The following is a 21,152-nucleotide window of genomic DNA, read 5'->3' on the forward strand; positions in this document are numbered from 1 at the left end:
CATAATCACAATAAGGCAAAGGTTGAAAGACTTCAAGCATGTGTGTGCATTTCCTCCAGCTCTAGCGGCCAAGCCGTAGCTGTGTCCTGCCTCGCATTTATTATCCGACATATGTTCTGGTCGCTAATAAAGGGATACGGTTCACGCGTGAGAATGCAAGTTACAGGATATCGTGGACACAAGCTCCGTGAGAGTGCAAGTTACTGAAAATCGTGGACATTTGTAGACACAGCGGCCGAGGCAGTGAATGCTCTCCCTTCGTGTTCACAGTCATTACCTTTAACCAATTACATTTTCAGTCGGAAGATCTGGTGTTCTTGAAGAAATGGTTGGATAACTAGGGGACACAAAGTGTCAACGACAATCTGTAAGTGTCTTTTTTGCAGACCATTATGATGACACGCTCAGCATCTCAGAAAAAAAGATGCCATAACCCTTCCAGCTGATGGGACAGTCGTCGCTTTCTTTGGTGGTGGTGATGTCAAGTGCTTCAAATGTTTTGATTGCTGTTTGGACTCAGACTGGAAGTGGTGAGCCCAGGTATCATCAATAGTCACAAATTGCTGCAAGAACCTTTCTGGTTCAGCTTCAAACAGAGCTACATTACCAAGAGACGTGTTATGCGTGGTGCGTTTGGATGAGATGGCGCCAGCCATTGAACAGAACGAGCTGTTACTTTCTTCATTGCTAAGGTTTCTATGGATGGGATGTACTCTCTATTGGGAATGGCTATCTTGCAATATTAGCCTCAGTCATTCGTCGTTCGGTCATCCCAATATCGTGGATTCACTGGATCATCTCTGGTGTTGTTGACGTCACAGGACGACAGGGGTCGTCTTCAAGGCTCTTTCTGCCACGCTGCTGCCCACCTCTTTACGGTGGCATAGGGAGGGACATCCATTCCTAGTGTTGTACTCATATCTTAATGGATGACTTTAAGTGTTTACCCCTAAACGTGCAAGTATTGAATCACTGCACGTTCCTCAAGTCTGTCCATTTTCCTAATATCGCAGATCCCTGCTTAGTTGTCACAGTGTAACAATTTGCACCATTGACACAAGTCTCTATGGCATCATATAATGTACATAACTAAAGGTTTCGCTATAACGCAAGTCCTTCCATGTGAGGTTCAGAGCTTCTCAATCAACCCTCGTATGTATTAATTTGCGACCAGTAGATGTCGAATAGTAAAAACCGGACAGTACAGTTACGATATCGCAGCTAGTCGGAACTCGCAACCTCAATTTCTTACAGTGGACAACGCAAGGCACATTTGACCAGCATAATAGGTGGCCATTATTACCACTTCAGCCAAAGGAACACGAAACTTCCATTTGTCCAGCCCTATCAAACAGTCGGAAAACATAAAGAGCGCAGCACCGCAGGCTCCGTAACAAGCCGAGTTTGTCCGATCATACATGAAGTGTTCCACAGCCAACCACCCAACCCCAAAAATTAGACCTTGATACACCAGCACTAAAACTTTCATGACAATGGAGCTGATACCACTTGAGATGAAGAGGTACAGACACATACTTAGCAACGTGAAGAACACACCGCATCTGGTTCTCTTGAAGTTAAAGTCAGTAGCTAGTCCAAGCATGTAACACACATGCGCGACGGCGAAGAAAAGCATGCCGGGAATGAACAGCGTTTCGCGCCATATTAGGCACATGTCCCCGAGGCTGGAGAAGAACAGGCCCACAAAGAAGTGCCTGGCATATATCGTCTGATGAGAATCTTTGGTTGTGTGGATGAAAAATGCTAACGACCATATGGGGATGGCCTTGACTATGGCCGCGTCCATCGTCTCCGGTGGGTACTGCAGGTAGGGTCGGTATAGGGCGAAATACGCCCCGACGCTTAGATAGAATGGAATGAGCCGGATGTCCATCAGACTAGTCGCCATTCTTGCCCTGGAGAAGATAATTGTTGAATATAAAAGCCACTCTGGTATTTGTTGTCAATTGATATGAATTGTGAAACTGAAGGGGTAAACTCCGCTTTTTTTTGGTCTTTTTTTTGACATAGCAGATTTTTCTTTTAAATGACAGAAAGGGGAGCTTTGTAATTACACATTAGAGCTAAGACAGCTTTGCGCAAGTAGTTCGATGTTGGCGGGTGGTGGTCGTCGACATATATGAACTGTCCGGCAAAAGAAGAATCCTCATTCGTTTTGACCAAATATTTACATACTTCATGAAAAAGATACTTGTGAAAACAGTCGCAGAAACACTTCACACTTGATAACCTTTTCTTGTTGGTTGTATTTTTAGCTACCATCACTCATGGGTGTATACAGTAAACTACGTTTATAACGAACACGCTTCTAACGAACTGACGGATATAACGAAATGTGTTTTGATCCTGTCCATTTGCTGTATATTTGCTGTATACATGATGTATATATGCTTCTAACGAACTACGGTTATAACGAAGTAAAATTAGTGTTCCTTTTGAGTTCGTTATTACCGTAGTTTACTGTACTTTCTTTTGGCAGTTTATCATATAACTGACCTACTGTTCACAGCAGCATCCAATCCCATTTCCTACACCCTCCGTATTCCCGTGAAGATCCGGGGTAGAATAGGTCTTCAGCAACCCATGCTTGCCGTAAAAAGGCGACTATGCATGTCGTAAAAGGCGACTAACGGGATCGGGTGGTCAGGCTCGCTGACTTGGTTTATACATGTCATCGGTCCCAATTGCGTGGATCGATGCTCATGATATTAATCACTGGATTGTCTGGTCCAGACTCGATTATTTTACAGACCCCCGTCATATAGCTGGAATATTGCTGAGTGCTGGGTTAAACAACATACCAACCAACCAACCGTATCCCCGCCATACCGAATTCCATGATTAAAACAAACAACTAATATCCTGTCGCAAAATCAGCCCTAATTTAGATGAGGACAAAATAATAAAAAGCATTACTTTTTTTAACCTTAGATGATTTAACACTGGGAGTAAGTCGGGATTTTGTAAATTAGAATTTGTTGGTCCGGTTAAACCTTGATCCAAATAACAACTGTGTTTCCTATTGACACGTGTAAATAAAAGTGCGAAATGTCTAAACGGTTGTAAGTTTCGTCAACATTATTTCATTAGGCTTGGAGGAAAATCCACAAAGGGCAGAGAGGGAGAGGGGACAATTGTAAACATCCTATGCATGTGATTAAAAAACATTTAAAATAAAAAGAACACTTCTAGTTACTCATTTGGACATGTTCGTGCAATCAAGAAATAAAAAAACCCTTATTTTTTTCATCAACCAACAACTTCATTACTCTGGAATCGATTCAGAGAAACAAGGCTGGCGTGTTCTCCGAGAATTAATCAAATATGCCCTGACATTAGATACATGTCAAATAGGTCAAGCAGAACTAACGTCCGATATGTTTAGTTTTATTCCTAGTGCCCTGTTTAATAAACATATGACATAATGTCTAACTGCAACAATAAAGGTGGACACTCAGTGCGTTATAGCCGTCCGGTTGATAAAGCGCTGTTACATCTGACCTTGGTTCCGGGTATAAATCCAGTAGTGGCTACACTTTGCACACTCGTTCTTGGAGTGTAAACGATTTGATATGATATCGCTACTTGCCTTTGAAAACTCATTAATGACAGTTTCAACATGCATATTAATCAGTATCGAGATACCATTTGAAGTTCGACTTATTTTTAAACCTGTAAAATTTATTGACCATTTCCACCAACCTTGAAACGATCTGCGAACCAGCTCCCATGGCAATAAGCTTGTAAGAGTTGTCTCCCTTGTATGATATTTTCCTCTGATTTCTGGCCAATCACACAGGTCGAAGGTTAAATGTCTGCTGACCTCGGAATTAAAAACAATAACACTATCAATCATTACATGTTAACTCCAAGGACACACACCAATTAGTATTATGTAATATCGCATCAAGACGATTCTACACAAGGTAATGCCTACACTGATCAATACCTCCATCCACACGTGGTATTGATTAAACACTGCAACCATTACCACCATCGAAATAGCACTTTGTACATTTAACGATTGGAATAAAGCCTTCTCGTGCAGTACATACCCAATATACAGCCTGTAAGTGACAGCGTCATTGTCTTAATTGATCCTGGAGTTCAACAGAAAACCGGAGACGAGTGTTGTTTTATCAGCTCGGGGTTGCGCATGTCCCTTGTGATATTGGCGCTCATCAACATAATGATGGACAAGTCGCATGTACTTTTCAGTGTAGGCGGTGTGTGTAGCTGCTGATCTACAGTAATAGAGCGCGTTGATAGTTGGTGTGTGAGAACGGATTTCACATATACTGACACACATTTCACTTGATTATGAGACGGCTGAGTGATGTTTATCTTTCCAAGGTTATCTTGCCTTCCGTGTTACAGAGGCGGTTGGGTAGGCTAGTGGTTAAAGTGTTCGTTCGTCACGCCGAAGACCCGGGTTCGAATCCCCATATGCGTACAATGTGTGAAGCCCATTTCTGGTATTGCTGGAATATTGCTAAAAGCGGCGTAAAACATACTTACTCACACACCCCAGTCCATGTTAACACAGCGGTTTGCTGTGTTAAGATCGCTTTGTGGAATTTGACAGAGCAATCTCATTAAAATCAGATTTAAGTTCTCGCTGCCGCTAAACAAAGAACCGAGGACATCCCATTACGGGTCACGTCAGAACGACTTTTCGCGAACTTTGACCGACCACTGAAACGAATAACAAGAAGTCGATATCAGCCAATGAGAAAGCATCTTTCTCGAGCTTTACGGCACTCGTTTCAACCTGCCGACTTCCATTTCAGACTACGCTTGAAAAATATGTTGACACAGTTCTCGATTAAAATTTTGAAAACTGAACAAAAGAACAATCCGGAATGTCTAATATATGGTTACGATTGTATGGCAGTGCTTCCCACGTACTGTGCAACGCCTCCTCCGTTCAAATGTTTATCAGACGATAATTTTGACGGAATCAGTCGTACGGACCGTAACTGTCATTCGGAATACCCCGTGTCAACGTTTTCGAGGTTGCATGTTTAGAAAACACATTCCGACTGTCACTTTCATGATCTGGTAAGCGACGCTTTGATTGGTCGAATGAAAGGTCGTTCTGACGTTACCCGTAATGGGATGTCCTCAGATCTTTGTTTAGCGATAGCGAGAACTAAGATCTGATTTTAATGAGATTGTTGACAGAGAGACGGAGGAATGGGGTTAGCCTTGCTCGAAGGCTGTACTGAAAGAAAAGTCCATGGATGTGTAAGTCTAGATATGTGGACAGTAAGGACTCCAGTCTCTAAAAGGGACAACTTTTTCTTATTATTTACATAATCTAGAACTTATTTTTTAAACTAACTATGATTGCCTTACAGACTTGTGCAAGTCAAGAATAGGGTGTTTGACATGTTTGAAATAATAGTCTCACTGGTTAATATGTACAATGGATATCTCTCGTAGTCATCAGCAAAGTCTAACTGCGCTTAACTTAATGACTTCAAATGAATATGTTATTATGTCCCTTTATGCTTGTATGTAATATAAGCAGCTTCAGTTAGAATCTGTTGGTCTTCAGCAACCCATGCTTGCCGTAACAGGCGACTATGCTTGTCGTAACAGGCGACTAACGGGATCAGGTGGTCAGACTCGTTGACTTGGTTTGATGCATGTCATTGTATCCCAGTTGCGTTGATCGATGCTCATGATTTCAATCACTGGATTGTCCGGTCCAGACTCGATTATTTACAGACCGCCGCCACATAGCTGGAATATTGCTGAATGCGGCGTTGAACAACAAAGCAACCAACAAAGCACACAGACTATAACTGTGGTCTTTGCAACACGTAACACACGTTTAACTCCGACGGTCATTCAAATCTGTATAGGAGTAATCCCCCTTAGTGCAAACAATGAACGTACTAGATGTTGTCTGTTTGTTGTTTAACGCCACACTGCATTATTCAAGCTGTTTGACGGCGGTCTGTAAATAACTGAGCCTTGATCAGACAATCCAGTGATTAACACCATGAGCGTCGCTCTACGCAATTGGGATACGATGACATGCTTCCACTAATGTAGCGAGCCTGACGACTGTAATCTGATTACAAGTGTCTGCATTATGTTAGGTCTGCGTTTTGGGAGGACACTATCGCGCTATCTTGCATATTGTAACGGAGACATGTATCATTGTTGTGAGCTTATGTGACACACTTGTCATGTTTGAATGAAGAGATACAGATTATTAGTCGCCTGAAACTCCATTCTAAACACATTTATTTTAACAAATGGCTAATCATTGGTTAAACCAAAGTCCTGGACCCAAGGATGTGATTCCAATACCTAAGAATGATATAAATACCCGTGGAGGATGATTAGGGACCGGCCATTTGATATTCTGGGGCCTTGGATTCTGTATGGCGACCAGATATTTGTTTCAGCTAGAGCTGCAAAACCAGATATTTTGTTGATTGAAACTATGAACCTTTTTATTTAAAAAATAATAATCTTGCAACAATGTATTTTTTGTGACTGACAATTTCTATTTTTTTCAAAGTCTGAAACAGATATGTTTTCACTGCATTTTCAATGGCCCCAAACAACAACAACAAACGCGCAGGTACATTTTATTAGATTTATTGTACGTAATAAAGTCGATATATTTAATTTAAAATCATCGATACAAATATGAAATTTTGGAGCTTGATAGTCACATGTTGTCGTTGTGCAAAGGCATTGAAAACTGTTCATTGTCATGTCACATAAGGCCACAGGGTAGCGCTGAACTCAGTATCTCGTGTCCCCGGGCAGCAATCACGGCTCTGCATCTCCTCGGCACTGACTGGATAAGTGTACGATTTCTATCCTGCGGAATTCTGCGCCATTCTGCTTGTAACGCGTTGCCAGTTGTGGGAGTGTCTGCAGTGTGTTCTGACGACGTAGACGTCGATCGAGTTCATCCCAGAGGTGTTCGATTGGGTTGAGATCAGGAGATCTCGACGGCCGGGGGAAGACGTTGATGTTGGCATTATGAAGGTAGTCTACTGTGACACTGTCTACTGTTGAAACACTGTCGCTAAACCACTCTCGTCTCCAGTTTCTCAAATTCAAAGGCTGTAAGGTATGGCACCAACGAAAACGTCGCTGTCGATGGATCTGTTACAAATCAGGGACGAAAACTGGTCATCTGGGTCGGATTCCAGCCTTGCGAAGATGTCTGGTTCGATATCCTCCTCAAACCAGGGATGCGTCCTGCAGTCTCCGTAGCTGTGGCATTGCGATGGCGTAGGTGGAACACTCGAATGTAGCGATCCTGTGCAGGGGTGGTAACTCTTGGTCGGCCGGTTCTCGGACGGTCTGCAGTGGAAGTGAACTGTGTGTATAGGTCACAAAGGCGGCAAATGGTGTTGTGGTGGACGTAGAAGTGGCGTGCAACAGAAGACTGCGATTCCCGTCTTTGGATACGCCCAATGGCGATGTTCCGATCGGCAGCGCCGAGTCTTGGCATTATCGAACTTGAAAAATGTTGACAGTTGAATGACAAGTTATTGGCTTATGCTTGCCTTTTTATAGCCACTACCACGAGTTACGAATGTCATAACTTGTACGTGAATTTTGCTTTACTGTTTTCCTCCATGACATTTTTGTACAAGTGTGAAAACAATGCCAACCCACAATGGCTGCGTTTTGACACACCGTTTGTCGAATCTCAGGCGACCAACATTTTCCAATTACAGTAAACTACGGTTATAACGAACACGCTTATAACGAACTGACGGATATAACGAACTTACCTTTTGGTCCCGACTACTTGCTGTAGTCATGCTGAATATGTACTTATAACGAACTACGGTTATAACGAACTAAAATTAGTAGTCCCTTTGAGTTCGTTATTACCGTAGTTTACTGTATAACATATATCCAATTTATATACCGATATTTTTGTGTAGTCAGGTTCAATGAACTACACACTCCCAGTGCATTTCTTTTTTTAAAGAGTGTATGTTGAGCACTGCACGTTGCATATGTTGAATGAACTTTGCGCCACTCTTCAGCCGAGATAATGTTGCAACTTCGCAATCATCGAACATAACAGATAGAGAAAGTAGGCCTGAGAACGGAATTAAAAGACATATGGGACGTCACTACTGTTTTAACGATTCAATATTCTACAAGAATCGACAGGTTGTTGTAAATTATACAGACCAACATTATACTGAATCATGTTCCAAGTAATGTACACTTGGAAGTGACGGAAATATTTTTGTTTGGACACTCAAAGCATCTTCCCGAGGCAAGGGCGTTAACTGACTATACAAGTCTAGTTTCCACTAATAATCGACCACGGCTACGAATTTGTTAAATATTTTCAAATAGTTTGTCAGAACCTTAAATGCTTAGAAGATAATCTCAATAGTAGTGTTATAACGGTTTCTCGGGAAAAGGCGTTTAACGTGTTAAGATCTGTGTTTTCACAGTTAATCACCGTGAAGATCCGGTCTTGAATTGGTCTTCAGCAACCCGTGGTTGTTGTGAGAGGCATAAGAGCATGGTGCATGTCGATCGATGTTCATGATGTCAGTCACTGGATTGTCTTGTCAAGACTTGAGTATTTACAGTAACGCCGTCATATACTACTAGATATAATATTGTTGAGTGCGGCATTAAACAACAAAGAAACAAACAAGTGAGTACGAAGTTAAAATAAAACGCAGATAGATTAGCTACAGGCAAGTCGGATAAGAAAAAGGCTTCGTCTGATGTCATTTATCTCACGAAGAATCAAAAATGCTCTTATATGTACATTACGCCCGTGAGTGAACTGGCACATCTTAAGGTAATGATGTAGGAATTGCGTAGATCGATGCTCATGATGTCAGTCACTGGATTGCCTCGTCCAGACTTGATCATTTACAGAACGCCGTCATATAGATGGAATGTTGCTGTGTGCACACTGAATTCAGTACATGAATGAGGTAGCATATTTGAAATAAGAATTTCGGGGGTCGGGTAGCCCTGTCGTCTAAAGCGCCGCAATTCATTTTGCAGAGTTGCGTCCCTTAAAGGAGCCTGTATCCGTGGATCGTGGTTTCGAATCCTAGTTTGCCCTGATTATTATTCTTGGTTTGTCAGCACCATGTCCGTTCGTGGTTACATCAAAGGGGTAAGCATCTCTGCATCATTTCGGAATGTCCTCCCACATTAATACCGAAACAATACCACTTAATTGGTGTTTTCAGTTTTGAAATTTCGTAGCTCCCTGAAGGTTTCAATTTAGAATATATCACCAGCAACGAAGGTGTGGACCGTTGTTCACAATATCAATCACTAGATTGTCTATGCCAGATTCGATTGTTTACAGGCCACTGTCATACAGCTGGAATGACAGCGAGAGCGGCCTTAAACAACAAACAAACAATTTGAGCTTTCGTATATAATCCTGCAATAGTAAGGACAGTCAAACGATCTAGGGGGCAGCTGAAGTGTATAAATCTTATAAACTCTGACAACAATGTTGACGTTTTATGCACGTTATTATCGAGATGTTTTAATTACGAATACTTTGTTCACCCATGATATATGGATATCCAACTGCATATTTGACATTCAACAACGTAATTATGGTATCATTTACAAACAATTTTGTGTAATTAATGAATGTACAATCATATCAACCCACACTGAAAATGTCGCGGTACCACATTATATCATTATATACATATGTGCAGGAAAACTCGCTCGGTCCTGTTCTTCCACATTCCTTCATAGCTCCATATACAGAACAAGGGATCTATACTTTGGACCCACAATAATAAATATACAGAAATATATGATATATTTTGATTTTTTCGAGCTGAAGCTTAACACGTCGATTAAAGAGCATATTTACATGTTACACTGGGTGTTTTTTCCGACGAACCAAGTCGTGCTTATTATATTATTAATGAGTGAATTGGGTTTAATGCCGCTTTAAACTGTGGGTTTTACAGTATTCCAGTTGTATCACTCCGTGGCAGATTAATGGAGGAAAGTCCGAAGTGATGCCGGTCTTAGACGCTTAAATAACCATTTGGTGAAACGGGTATAATGCGGGCAAACCAAGGATCATAACCAGGGGGATTCGAAACCAAGCTCAGCGGATCCTATCACATGTAAGGGATACAACTCTGTACAGCATTGCGGCACACCACACGGTGCCACATTTTAAGGGTGTGTGGTGGCTTAGTTTTTTACACCGTTTATCGAGTGCACCAAGGACATATTGACTAAAATTGTAAACCAAAGCTCATATTAAATTTTCTTCTCTGGAATTATTTTTTTTTACAGAAAATAGGATGTTCTGAAACCGAATAAGGAAATAAATTGTGCCTCTAAACATGACCTTTGAGCTGAGTCCGTGTCAAGCTTAATATTGGATATAAATGAGCCGACATTTCACTGCCTCAGTACAGGTCAACATACCAATTATAGTGATCTTCCGTTACTCAAGACGTCCAGAGGCCACTAATCGTACATGTTAAGGTAGATATTCATCTGCAAACACCGGGTCATTGACGGGTCGCTGTGACGAGTTTACGCGCTAAAAATAGATCCAGGCCAGTTGTAGTTGTGAGCGAGACGGGCGTCGCATTACTGGAAACATGTTCTCCCAAAAGTGAGTGTTGTTTATATTGTTTAAACTATTTTACTTAATATTTTGATTACTAGTCATACATAATGGTTTTTGTTCACGGCAGGAAGGTTAATAACGAAAACGATTAGAAAACAAGGGTTGACAGATGTGTGATGCGATATGACAGCTGTTCGTTCCTACTGCCATAGTGTGTACATAGAGTTAACACGTGGCTGTTTCCTAGTCAGCTGGCGTGCTTATTTCGTAGTATAGTTTCTGTCGGCTACTTTCACACATATCGATTTTCATTGTAACCTATAGCTGCATGTGTGACCTACATTCATCACGTATTTTCACCCAGTGTTAAACAAAGGAACTCATCCGTCAAACTGATTGACACGACCATTAAAACACCACTTACAAAAAGAAGGGAGAAATATAAATACTCATACATACATTTGTTTTAACAGGCGTACGGTATTTTGAACACTAACAGTCCCACTGTAGGATACGGAGAAGAAAAATACCCGTGTCCCATATGCTTTATAGGCAAAGGCGGGTGAATGCACTCAGTAATACTTCATCTAAAGAAAGGCGGCCTGGAAATGGTCGAGTCGGGACCAGACAAACCAGTGATCGAAGTCACGAGCAATGATTCACACCATAGGTCACGATGACATAAAATCAAACACAGTCTGACCACCGATCCCCAGTTTAGTTTAGTCTAGTTTAGTTCAGTTTAACTTAAATTGTAACCAAACATGTTGCAGTGAATGTATTTCTTAACTTATGCGGCTTGTCAAAAACAGTCCAAACACAAGCAACAATTTCAACATGTCTGAAACAAAGATATCAGAAAGATATCCATTCCTCTTTCAAGATATAACACATTTTAGTGTAGAACAGGTTTAATCATGTTGATCAAACCCTGATATCATCAACAACTAATGCAGCAAGCAAACACAACAGTATCGAACCAACTAATGTGGGACCTTTTCAAACTGGAAGCAAGCTAGCTGTTTATTTAATTGTTGTAACGATTTCAGTGTGTAAGCACTTACATTTTTTGCTACGTAATAGATGCTAAACTGACGTGGTATTGCGAACCTACCCTTAACCAGAATATCGACAGGGGACAACGTCGTGAACGTGGACTGGGTGGTACTGAATGTGAACAGTACTAGTAATGAAAACACCAACTGCAGCTGGCTGCACTGGTGTGTCATCGTACCCAATATTGGATAAATGTTCACGTTGTTGTTCACTGATTTGTGTACTCCAAAACTGATGATATTCATAGCAGGGTATGAAACTCCCAAAAATTTCAGCCAGACCACAGGACTGGCTAGCTGAAATACTTGCCAGCCCTGACCAAAACCTGCCTGCCCACTATAATCATATGTTTCTCAGGATAAGCTAACGGGGTTTTTTTTGGTTACATTTTATCATTCATCTTTATATTTGAATTAATGCTTATCATCGGGAATATTTAGAATATTTTCACATATGAAATAAAACCCGACCGTCGGGCTGGGGGGCACGGGTGGCCCAGTCGTCTAAGGCGCCGCGATTCGCTGTGCAGAGTTGCGTCCCTTGGTAAACGAAGTGGTAAACGTCTGAGACCTGCATCACTTCAGGCTTTCCTCCCACATTAAGCTGACACGCCGTGATATAACTGGAATACTGTTAAAAGCGGCGTTAAACCCAACTCACTCACTCACTCACTCACTCACTATATAAAATGGTTTAAAGCATCTATCATACGGCCTAGCCAGTTCATGTCAACAGCGTAGCTACCATCTTGAGTGTTGATTTTGCGGTATGCAAATATGAATTAGCTCGTGGATATTTATTAAAGACGCCCCTTTGACTATTGGACAAATGCATTTTGGGTTTGATAAATTAAGGGAATTTGCTCAGAGCGGCGACAAAGCACAGGCCGATGGGGTAATCGTTGCCCAGGGATTGCTCATGTTCCGTCATTGCAATTTCTGGAATCTAAATCGAGCGTACACAGAGAACATGCATTACGTCACTGGGAGCCAGGCGGTCACGTTGGCAACTTCAGCACCTCTGCCACCAATAAGAGACTCGTACAAACCAAACAGGCGGGTCCTGACTCATCCATCGCATGCACACCATTTTATGAGACAAGGGCCTGATTGATGTGTCGTTATGGTGTCTTAAGAGGTGACGCGGTCATATATATGTACATGTGTTATAAGTTCAGGAACTAATGGTCTTCATATGACCTCTAGATATTACTTCACCTATATCTTGACAGCATATTGAGATTTACTGACGTCGAATCCAGGATATTTGTCTTTTCTTGTCAAATTACATGTTTATCTCATTGGGTGAACCTGATATGAGTGGCGCACTCGCGAGTGAAAATGTCACTTACAGGTCACATAATACCTGACTGAATATAACGATACTGATATTACAATATTACGATACTGATATTACGATATTACGATGTTACGATATTGATATATTTGAGTGAGTGAGTGAGTTGGGTTAACTTTGCTTTGAACAGCATTCCAGTAATATCAGCGCGTGTCAGTTTGATGTTGGAAAAAAATAGAACATAATCTGGGCATACCGGGATTCGGACCTTCGATCATATTTTGTTTTTTGGCGTGCCCAAGGGACGCAACTCTGCACTGCGAATTGCGGCCCGTCAGACGACTGAGCCAAACATACCCCCACATTAGTTTAAAAATTATCCTGGAAAGATGTTCAGGGATGTTCAGATGAGATTGTTTACTTAGTTACAGCATGAATACCTACCCTTATACATTTTCGCTATCGAACTCGTACACTATGCACACAACTGTGTTTCCGACCTCAGGGATTTTTTAGAAGGAAAACACGAAGATGGATTGTTTAGGTCGTAACCATAGTCACCACCACATTGCTCTCCTACATCATTAACTTGAGGTGTGCCCGTTCACTCACGGGCGTAATTGATTCTCGTGAGATAAATAACATCAGACGAAGCCTTCTTCATATCCGAACTTGCTTGTAGCTAACCTGTCCGCGTTTTTTTTTTATTCTACACTCTTTGTTTGTTTGTTGTTTGTGTTTTACGCCGAAAACAGCAATATTCCGGCTATATGACGACGGCCTGTAAACACACCATGCAATCAAGTGATTGACCAGAACATACAGTTATGTTTGTTTGTTTGTTGTTTAACGTCTTTAATAATCGAGTCTGGATCAGACAATCCAGTGACTGACATCATGAGCATCGACCCACGCAACTGGAATACGATGACATGCATCAACCAAGTCAGCTGGCTGCATGTACATGTAACAGCGCTGTAACACAGCGTCAGAACCACTCACTTTGTATTGAAACAGTCTGTTTTAAGGACCATGTATACCTAGAATTGTGGCGAGGAATTAACTCCGGGATCTCCACGCCTTCAGGTTCTCAGGCAAACAGCAGGAATCACTCAACTCGCCATTCTCGTATCTATACCTTAGCCCCTCTGTCCACGGTTGAAAGCAAGTCAATACCCGTCTGTCCAGTTTGGAATCTTTACAAATGCCTTACCACATGTTGGTCATATTATACAAGTTTTGATGTGCTGGTTTGCTTTGTTAGTTGTTCTAGGCTGGTCAGTCGTGTCTAGAACTGGTCAGCCGTGTCTAGAATGTCAATAGCCTTATCTGATAAGTGCCTACCAGCTCGTTTGACCGGTTGTTACAGCTTGTATCTTGCAGCGTTACGTATTATTATACAAGTTCGAAAACTATGTAGCATTTACTGACTCGGCAATGTTAAATATAAAGTATATTTGATATTTGAATTTGATCAAAACTTGAAGAGAAATATTAGTAATTTTGCCACTGTTATAGTACCAGTATTTATGAGTGTGTCCTTTTGTCTTTACAGGGAAGTGTTTGCGCGGGCCTCCGACCTTCTGCTTGTTCCCTTCTATCTGTCAGCATCCCTCTTCTTCGTCGTCTTCCAACCATTTGTTGACCTGCCTGAGGAATCCGTCGTGGCCGCCTTCTTCAAAGCACTTCCGGTTCTGTGTCTAGCCGGCTTCGTGTACAAGAAACACCTGCACCCAAACGGAACCGACGACCACTACATCCCTTCAGTGCTCATTGGTCTGCTGGTGTCGAGTTTAGGCGACGTGTTCATGCTGTTTCGTTCGTCACTTCTTCCTCTTGGCGTGTTCGTCTTCTCCATAGCGCATTTCATGTACATTGTTGGCCTGAGCGGGAAGCAAGACTCGGACAACCGGAAGTCCGTGTACCTCTTTGTGAACCTCCTCGTTGTAATGTTTCTTGGCTACCACGAATCAATTGACTCTACTTTTACGAAGTTATCCCTTGTTGGATATTTTGCTCTGCTTATGACCGTTGGAGCAATGACGTCATGTCGCTACGAGAAGGAGAGATCTGTTTCTGCTTTGTGGGGAATAGTAGGCGCTGCCTTGTTCATCTTATCAGATACTCTCATTGTTATCGATACATATTCCCTTGGTGGGGGATCCCTTGAGTGTCTCGTGATGATCCTCTACTATGGCGCTCAGTTTAGCTTTGCCATCAGCACTGTCACCGAAATCTCACCCGAAGACAAGGATGCGAAAGATAAATAATTTATGGTTATACAACTTGTTTACCCGATAGGATTCGCTAGATCTGAGAGATGATAATTCTTCAGTTTGTTGGAAATATCAAGATTAAAGAATAAAGCTCGATTGTGAACTCTTGACTGTGTATTAATTTCACGCGCGAAAAGTCAACATAATGTAAATTTAATTTTTTAAATGTGTTTGATAATATTTATTCAAGTTTTGATTGAGGAGACGGAAGCATCGGGAACACTTTTTTGTGTTGTCAGATTTCAAACGTCAATCTTACCGAATCAGCATGAATATGTGCATTTGAGCGAGTTAATGGTGTGTAGCACTGCGGTCCGCAATATTGAAGGTAAGTCACGGCGGCCTGTAAATAATGAAATCTCTGGACCGGACAGATTAATGCCTGAACGGTTCATCAAATCAGAGGACAGTTTTGGTCGTGTTATGAGGAACAAAGGTTCTTCCGGCCAAACCGAGTAGATCCATGTGTTATTTTTTCCTGTAAAATCGGCTTTAATTTCCAGATTAATGAATCGTCAGCACAAAGTTATAACGAGATAAACGCGTTGGACATGGGTTTAACCTCAGATCAATTGTTTGATAAGCATTACTCAGAAGTTGATAGATGACAAAGCAGACACAATTTATGTAATCTTAAGTCGAAAGGTTTTAACCTTAGACGTTTGGTAACATTGATGTCCACTTTCACGAAACAATCTCAACTGAGGTTGTTAACCTTAAGTTACGATCAAAACCTTACGCTGATCTGCTTGGTCGTATATGGCTATATATTATCTTGCACCTCGGATGCATGCAACTCAAAAAGTCTTCATATCTTTAAGTGGCCATCTGGATATATGAGATTCCACTTAAGCGGACCTGCTTCCGAATAAGGATTAGAACATCAACTGGTTCTTCATTTACGGCGAGGGCGGCGTTTCGGAAGCAAGGAATAATGAACAAGGTACAGACAGAGGTTGTTTTGTGGAATGGGGCCCAGGGCTCCGTTTCACAAAGCAATCTCAGCGCTACGACTAGCTAACGCGTATGTTACGATCGTCGGGAGTTACGATCGTCGTATAACTAAAATCACTCTTGCAGGACATTACTGTCACTCCCGGTTCGCCCCGATTATGTTTCTAGGTTTGTCAGCACCATACCCGTGCTCGTGGGTTTCACCAATGTGGTAAACGTCTGAGACCTGCATAACTTCGGGCTTTCCTCCCACATTAAGCTGACACGCCGTGATATAACTGGAATACTGTTAAAAGCGGCGTTAAACCCAACTCACTCACTCACTCATTACTGTCACAATCAGATAGTTTGTTCTTTCGAATTTGTGGGGGCCGGGGAGATTTGTCATCTTTTGATGACTCTTTTATAATAATGTTATAATCTATCATGTCAAACTAAAAAGGTCATACATGTCATTGAATGTACCCTTTCTGGATGGATTTATGTTGGAAATTATCGACACGAGTCAGCCAGAAAAGATCTGGCATCAACAGAAATGTTTCCACTCTTGTCTACCAAAGTTTCAGCTGTCATCTGGCTGCCCAACATGAAAAGTATGTAGTTGTTCCCACTAGCAAATAACATAACCATTATATGCAAGCATCACTGCATTAATTGTTTGATGAAAGAACTTGGTATAAATGACATATCAAATAAAGCCACATATACTCTTCCAAAAAAAAGAAAAGAAACGCAATACGGATATTTTGGCCAAAGCAAAATTAGCGGACCAAGATGTGCAAAATGAAGAGGTTTACTGTGTTATAGTGTCAGTGACAAATTTCCCGGATCCAAATGATCACAAAAAGGACATGCAAACAATTAGTCGGGAAACATGTACGAATCGGGAAAAAACCGCACCGAGTGCATTAACAAAAGGGCCATGGAGCTGCACGTACTGCACGTACAGCAGCACTATGAGTGGTATTAAAGTGCAGAGGTTTTGATTGCCTGGCATCTGCGTCAATCGAACAGTGACAGTTCGACAACATGCCAAGCTTAACAGAAATGCAAAGAAACAACGTCATGGGCCGCTTGCAGGCAGGGGAATCCCGATCAGCTGAAGTCAGGGTTTTCAATGTAGCGCCCAGCACCATCACAAGGTTGGGACGACCTAAGAGTAACCACCCCCGCCCAAGATCGCTACATCCGACTGCGCCACCAACGTGAAAGGACGACCACAGCCACCTCAACCGAATCTCCGGCCAGACTGTACGAAACCGTTTAAGAGCAGCAGGTTTACGAGCAAGGCGTCTTGTTCGACGCGTCATATTGGGTCGACAACATCAACAATAACTACATTGGTGTCGTCAACACAGGGTATGGCCTCAGCTGGATGGAGAGATGTCTGGTTCAGCGACGAATCAAGATTTCTCCTCCGTCGAGGATATGGAAGAGCACGGGTCTACAGACGTCGGGGAGAAAGTTACGCCGGAAACTGCGTACAGGAAGTGAGTGAGTGAGTGAGTGAGTGAGTTGGGTTTAACGCCGCTTTAAACAGTATTCCAGTTATATCGCGGCGTGCGTACAGGAAGTGAATGACGACTATCTCTCATCATGGCAGGACAGGTTTGGTCCATATCCAGGGCAAACTTACGGCTCAACGATACATCAACGAAATTCTCCTACCACACGTCCTCCTAATTGCAGCCAACGGCAACGGTGTGTTCAAGCAGGACAACGGTCGATCACATACAGCACGGATCACAAGAGCCTGTATACACAACAACAGCGTTGATGTTCTCCCCTGGCCCTCCAGATCCCCGGATTTGAACCCGATAGAGCACCTGTGGGATGAATTGGATAGACGGCTGGTGATGATTTTTCAACTTTGTACACCACTATCCCACATGAAAAACTGAAGGAAAATACTTTATTCCTTGATCCATTGGCTTTTGTTACTAAACGTGGTGAACACAGATACAGTTACCTATCTATATATTCAGAGGTTCAGGACAATTTGTGAAAACGAAAGCAAATGCCATCTGAAGTTTATTGAGAAAACAATATGTCAAATGCTGGACCTCCTAATTGATAACATCTACGTAAAATATTGGGGTAAGACATTTAGGCAAAAAATAGGCATCCCAATTGGCACTAATTGTGCTCCCCTTCTTGCGGATCAGTTTCTTTATGCATATGAATCGGAATTTCTGCTCGGACTGGCAAGGTCAAAGAAGATAATTTGGCCAAAAAGGTTAACTATAGCTTCAGGTATATCTATGACGTGATGTTGTTCAATAACAATCAAATAGCCAACTCCCTTCCACTATTTCACACACATGAACTAGAAATTAAGGAAGTGAGACCGCCTCATCTGTTTCATATTAAGATCTATGCATGAAGATTCAGAGTGACAAAACACTTTCCACAAGACTGTAGGATGACTTCAACTTTCCAACAGTCAACTTTCCCTTCATGTCGAGCAATATTCCAGCAGCTCCAGCCTTTGGTGTTTACATTTCAATTTGTTTAGATACAATCGAGCATGCTCTTTCTTCCAAGATTTCAAACAGCATCATACGACTCAGAAGTTATTGATCAAGGTTACAACATTCGAGGCCTCAGTAAAGTTTTCAAAAAGTTTTATGATAGACATGTGGAGGGCTTTTCCAAATTTGATGCATCAGTGACCAAAATTATGTCCGATGCAATTCCCTATTTTGACTTGTAGCATATGTTTCCGTGCTTTTTCAGGTGAACAGGATACCTTTTGCGAACACCTGGCATCATTACTATTTGATAGTGATTCATTAACACATGCTCTTGACACAGTCGGAATCGGACGATCGACCCTCCTTCATGCAGAGATTTCTATTGGATATGGAAACTGTTTTGTCGCTCTTTACGATCATCGTGTCCTGTAATCCAAATCCACACAGTAGGTAACGTCGTGAAATACAGATGCAATGATGGCCACCGCCCAGTCGGAACAAAGCAATGTCTTGAAAATGGAACCTGGACAAAGTTCTCCTGTTATAAAGTACAGTCTTGTGTGGGTGTACGAATGTGTAATTCGTCTTACACAGACGGTGAATACTGGATATTCAGGAGGAAGGTTATGTTTGGAAAAGTAAAGGTCTACTGCTTCAACATGGCTTCTACAAGGTCAGCGTATGTTAGTTTGTTGGACAACTACACTTCGGTCGTGGCAGGACCTCGAGACAAATGTGGGGTAAACCGAGACAATGTGACCGTTAAAGGTGAAATGACAGCATGGAAGATTAATTTAATGGGTTCAGATGTGACCAGCCCAATTAATCCTGCTTTCCGAGCAGGCAATTTCATCCCTATTCTTACCACTGGGGATTGTAGTGAGCGGCATGACGAATGTGATGATGGACCAAGCTTTTTCAAACTCAATCTCACTGGGACTGGATTCATCGTCGACATTAATGGAGAATGGGCAACTACCGGAAATGAGTCAGTCAATGTCACCTTGTCCGAAGATCAGCGCGTTATAAAGGGGGTTTGTAAAGGAGACTGTGTCGTGTGCTCTCTGAAAGTGAAGGCTGCTTTAAAATTGGACCCAGCATACACACCACCCTTAGGGAGTGCCATTATGCCAGTGTGTGACCACGGCTAATAATGTGTTATAGTCAGCAGTGATGGGGATTTTCTCCGTTTGTTTCGGGACCGACTATTTGATATTCCTTTTTCTGTAATTGAAATACAGTAGTTGTAAACTAGCAAGTGTGTGATAGTATGATAGGCCAACAGATGTCCGTTTTTTTTGTAATGTGATTAGTTGCAGGTAAGCACAATCACGTGTTGTTAAGTCACAGTCTTGAATAAACGGCCGGTCAAGTGGCAGGCTCCTTTCCCTACTTCCGCGTATGTCGTTCTTCCTTGAGAACCCAACATTTTTGTTTGGTTCTTGTTTCTTGCACTCAGCAATAGTCTAGTTATATGACGTCGGTCTGTAAATAAACGAGTCTTGACCAGACATGGAGAATGGGCAACTACCGGAAATGGATCAATCAGTGTCACCTTGTCCGAAGATCAGCGCGTTATAAAGGGGGTTTGTAAAGGAGACTGTGTCGTGTGCTATCTGAAAGGGTGGGCTACATTAAAATTGGACCCAGCATACACACCTCCCTTGGAGAGTGCCACAATGCCAGTGTGTGACCACGGCTAATAATGTGTTATAGTTAGCATTGATGGGGATGATCACCTTTTGTTCTGGGACCGACTATTTGATATTCCTTTCGTTTCTTTCTTATTGTTTCTTGCACTCAGCAATAGTCCAGGTATGCGACGGCGGTCTGTAAATAATCGAGTCTGGACGAGACAATCCAGTGATTGACATCATGAGCATCGATCTACGCAATTGGGATTGCGTCAACCAAGTCAGCGAGTCTGACCACCCAATCCCTTTAGTCTCCTCTCACAACCATGGTCTCAGCCTCTTACGACAAGCATGGGCTGCCAGATCTATTCTGAAGACTGGGTTGCGTGGAGGTATAATGATGTACCCAAAAGAAACTTGTTTTCTGGACATGCTGAATATCATCAAGAAAGTGTTGTAAAAAAATTGTTGGACTCCTCGGATTTTTTTATATCGTGAAGAAAGTGACTGAAAACAATATTTGGTGCTGACAACAATCACAACTAAATAAAAAAGCAGTATACCAAATGTAATGATTAAATAACATCATTTTGCGATAGTTTGTTTTACATGTTCACATAGGAACATGTCATACAAAATCATAGTATTTATTCCCTCAGACATAAGTTTAGTACCGTTACATACCTGTAAATACCCTCTGGTCATTTGATGAACCAATACATAATAATAAATAATTTGAAGCACTACATTCTGTGTTGTTAACCCTTAAACATAATTCTTTGTTGAGTGCATCCTTCGAGGATTCTCACCGGGGTCGATGGTTGGTAAAAGAACTGAACAACAGTAAACT

General features: G+C 41.9%; 2 protein-coding genes across 3 annotated transcripts; one reads left to right on the plus strand and one right to left on the minus strand.

Moving 5' to 3' along the window:
* Nucleotides 1-384: 384 nt before the first annotated feature.
* LOC124111971 (lysoplasmalogenase-like protein TMEM86A) lies at nucleotides 385-4,290 on the minus strand. Of its 2 annotated transcripts, none has more exons than XM_046471900.2 (3): nucleotides 4,077-4,290; nucleotides 3,724-3,839; nucleotides 385-1,916 (listed from the first exon to the last, which is right to left on the minus strand). In XM_046471900.2, exons 2-3 carry the CDS (start codon nucleotides 3,750-3,752, stop codon nucleotides 1,241-1,243), a joined length of 705 nt encoding a protein of 234 aa, XP_046327856.1. In that variant the 5' UTR covers nucleotides 3,753-3,839; nucleotides 4,077-4,290; the 3' UTR covers nucleotides 385-1,240. The 2 variants fall into 2 exon arrangements, with proteins under 2 accessions (XP_046327856.1, XP_046327857.1); XM_046471901.2 differs by having other exon boundaries at nucleotides 3,724-3,844.
* Nucleotides 4,291-10,449: 6,159 nt separating this feature from the next.
* Nucleotides 10,450-15,348, plus strand: LOC124111972 (lysoplasmalogenase-like protein TMEM86A). Its single transcript, XM_046471902.2, has 2 exons — nucleotides 10,450-10,657; nucleotides 14,520-15,348. Exons 1-2 carry the CDS (start codon nucleotides 10,644-10,646, stop codon nucleotides 15,232-15,234), a joined length of 729 nt encoding a protein of 242 aa, XP_046327858.2. The 5' UTR covers nucleotides 10,450-10,643; the 3' UTR covers nucleotides 15,235-15,348.
* The last annotated feature ends 5,804 nt before the right edge of the window (nucleotides 15,349-21,152 follow it).

Source organism: Haliotis rufescens, unplaced genomic scaffold (genome assembly GCF_023055435.1).
Source record: "Haliotis rufescens isolate VD_foot unplaced genomic scaffold, xgHalRufe1.0.p SCAF_3, whole genome shotgun sequence".
Classification (NCBI taxonomy): Eukaryota; Metazoa; Mollusca; class Gastropoda; order Lepetellida; family Haliotidae; genus Haliotis; species Haliotis rufescens.

Bases quoted from the DNA above. Each gene is read 5' to 3' on its own strand.
- LOC124111971 (XM_046471900.2), bottom strand. From the start codon at position 3,752: ATGGGAGCTGGTTCGCAGATCGTTTCAAG. The intron at 1,917-3,723 runs GTTGGTGGAAAT...TATCTTCTCCAG, and splicing joins GGTTCGCAGATCGTTTCAAG to GGCAAGAATGGCGACTAGTC.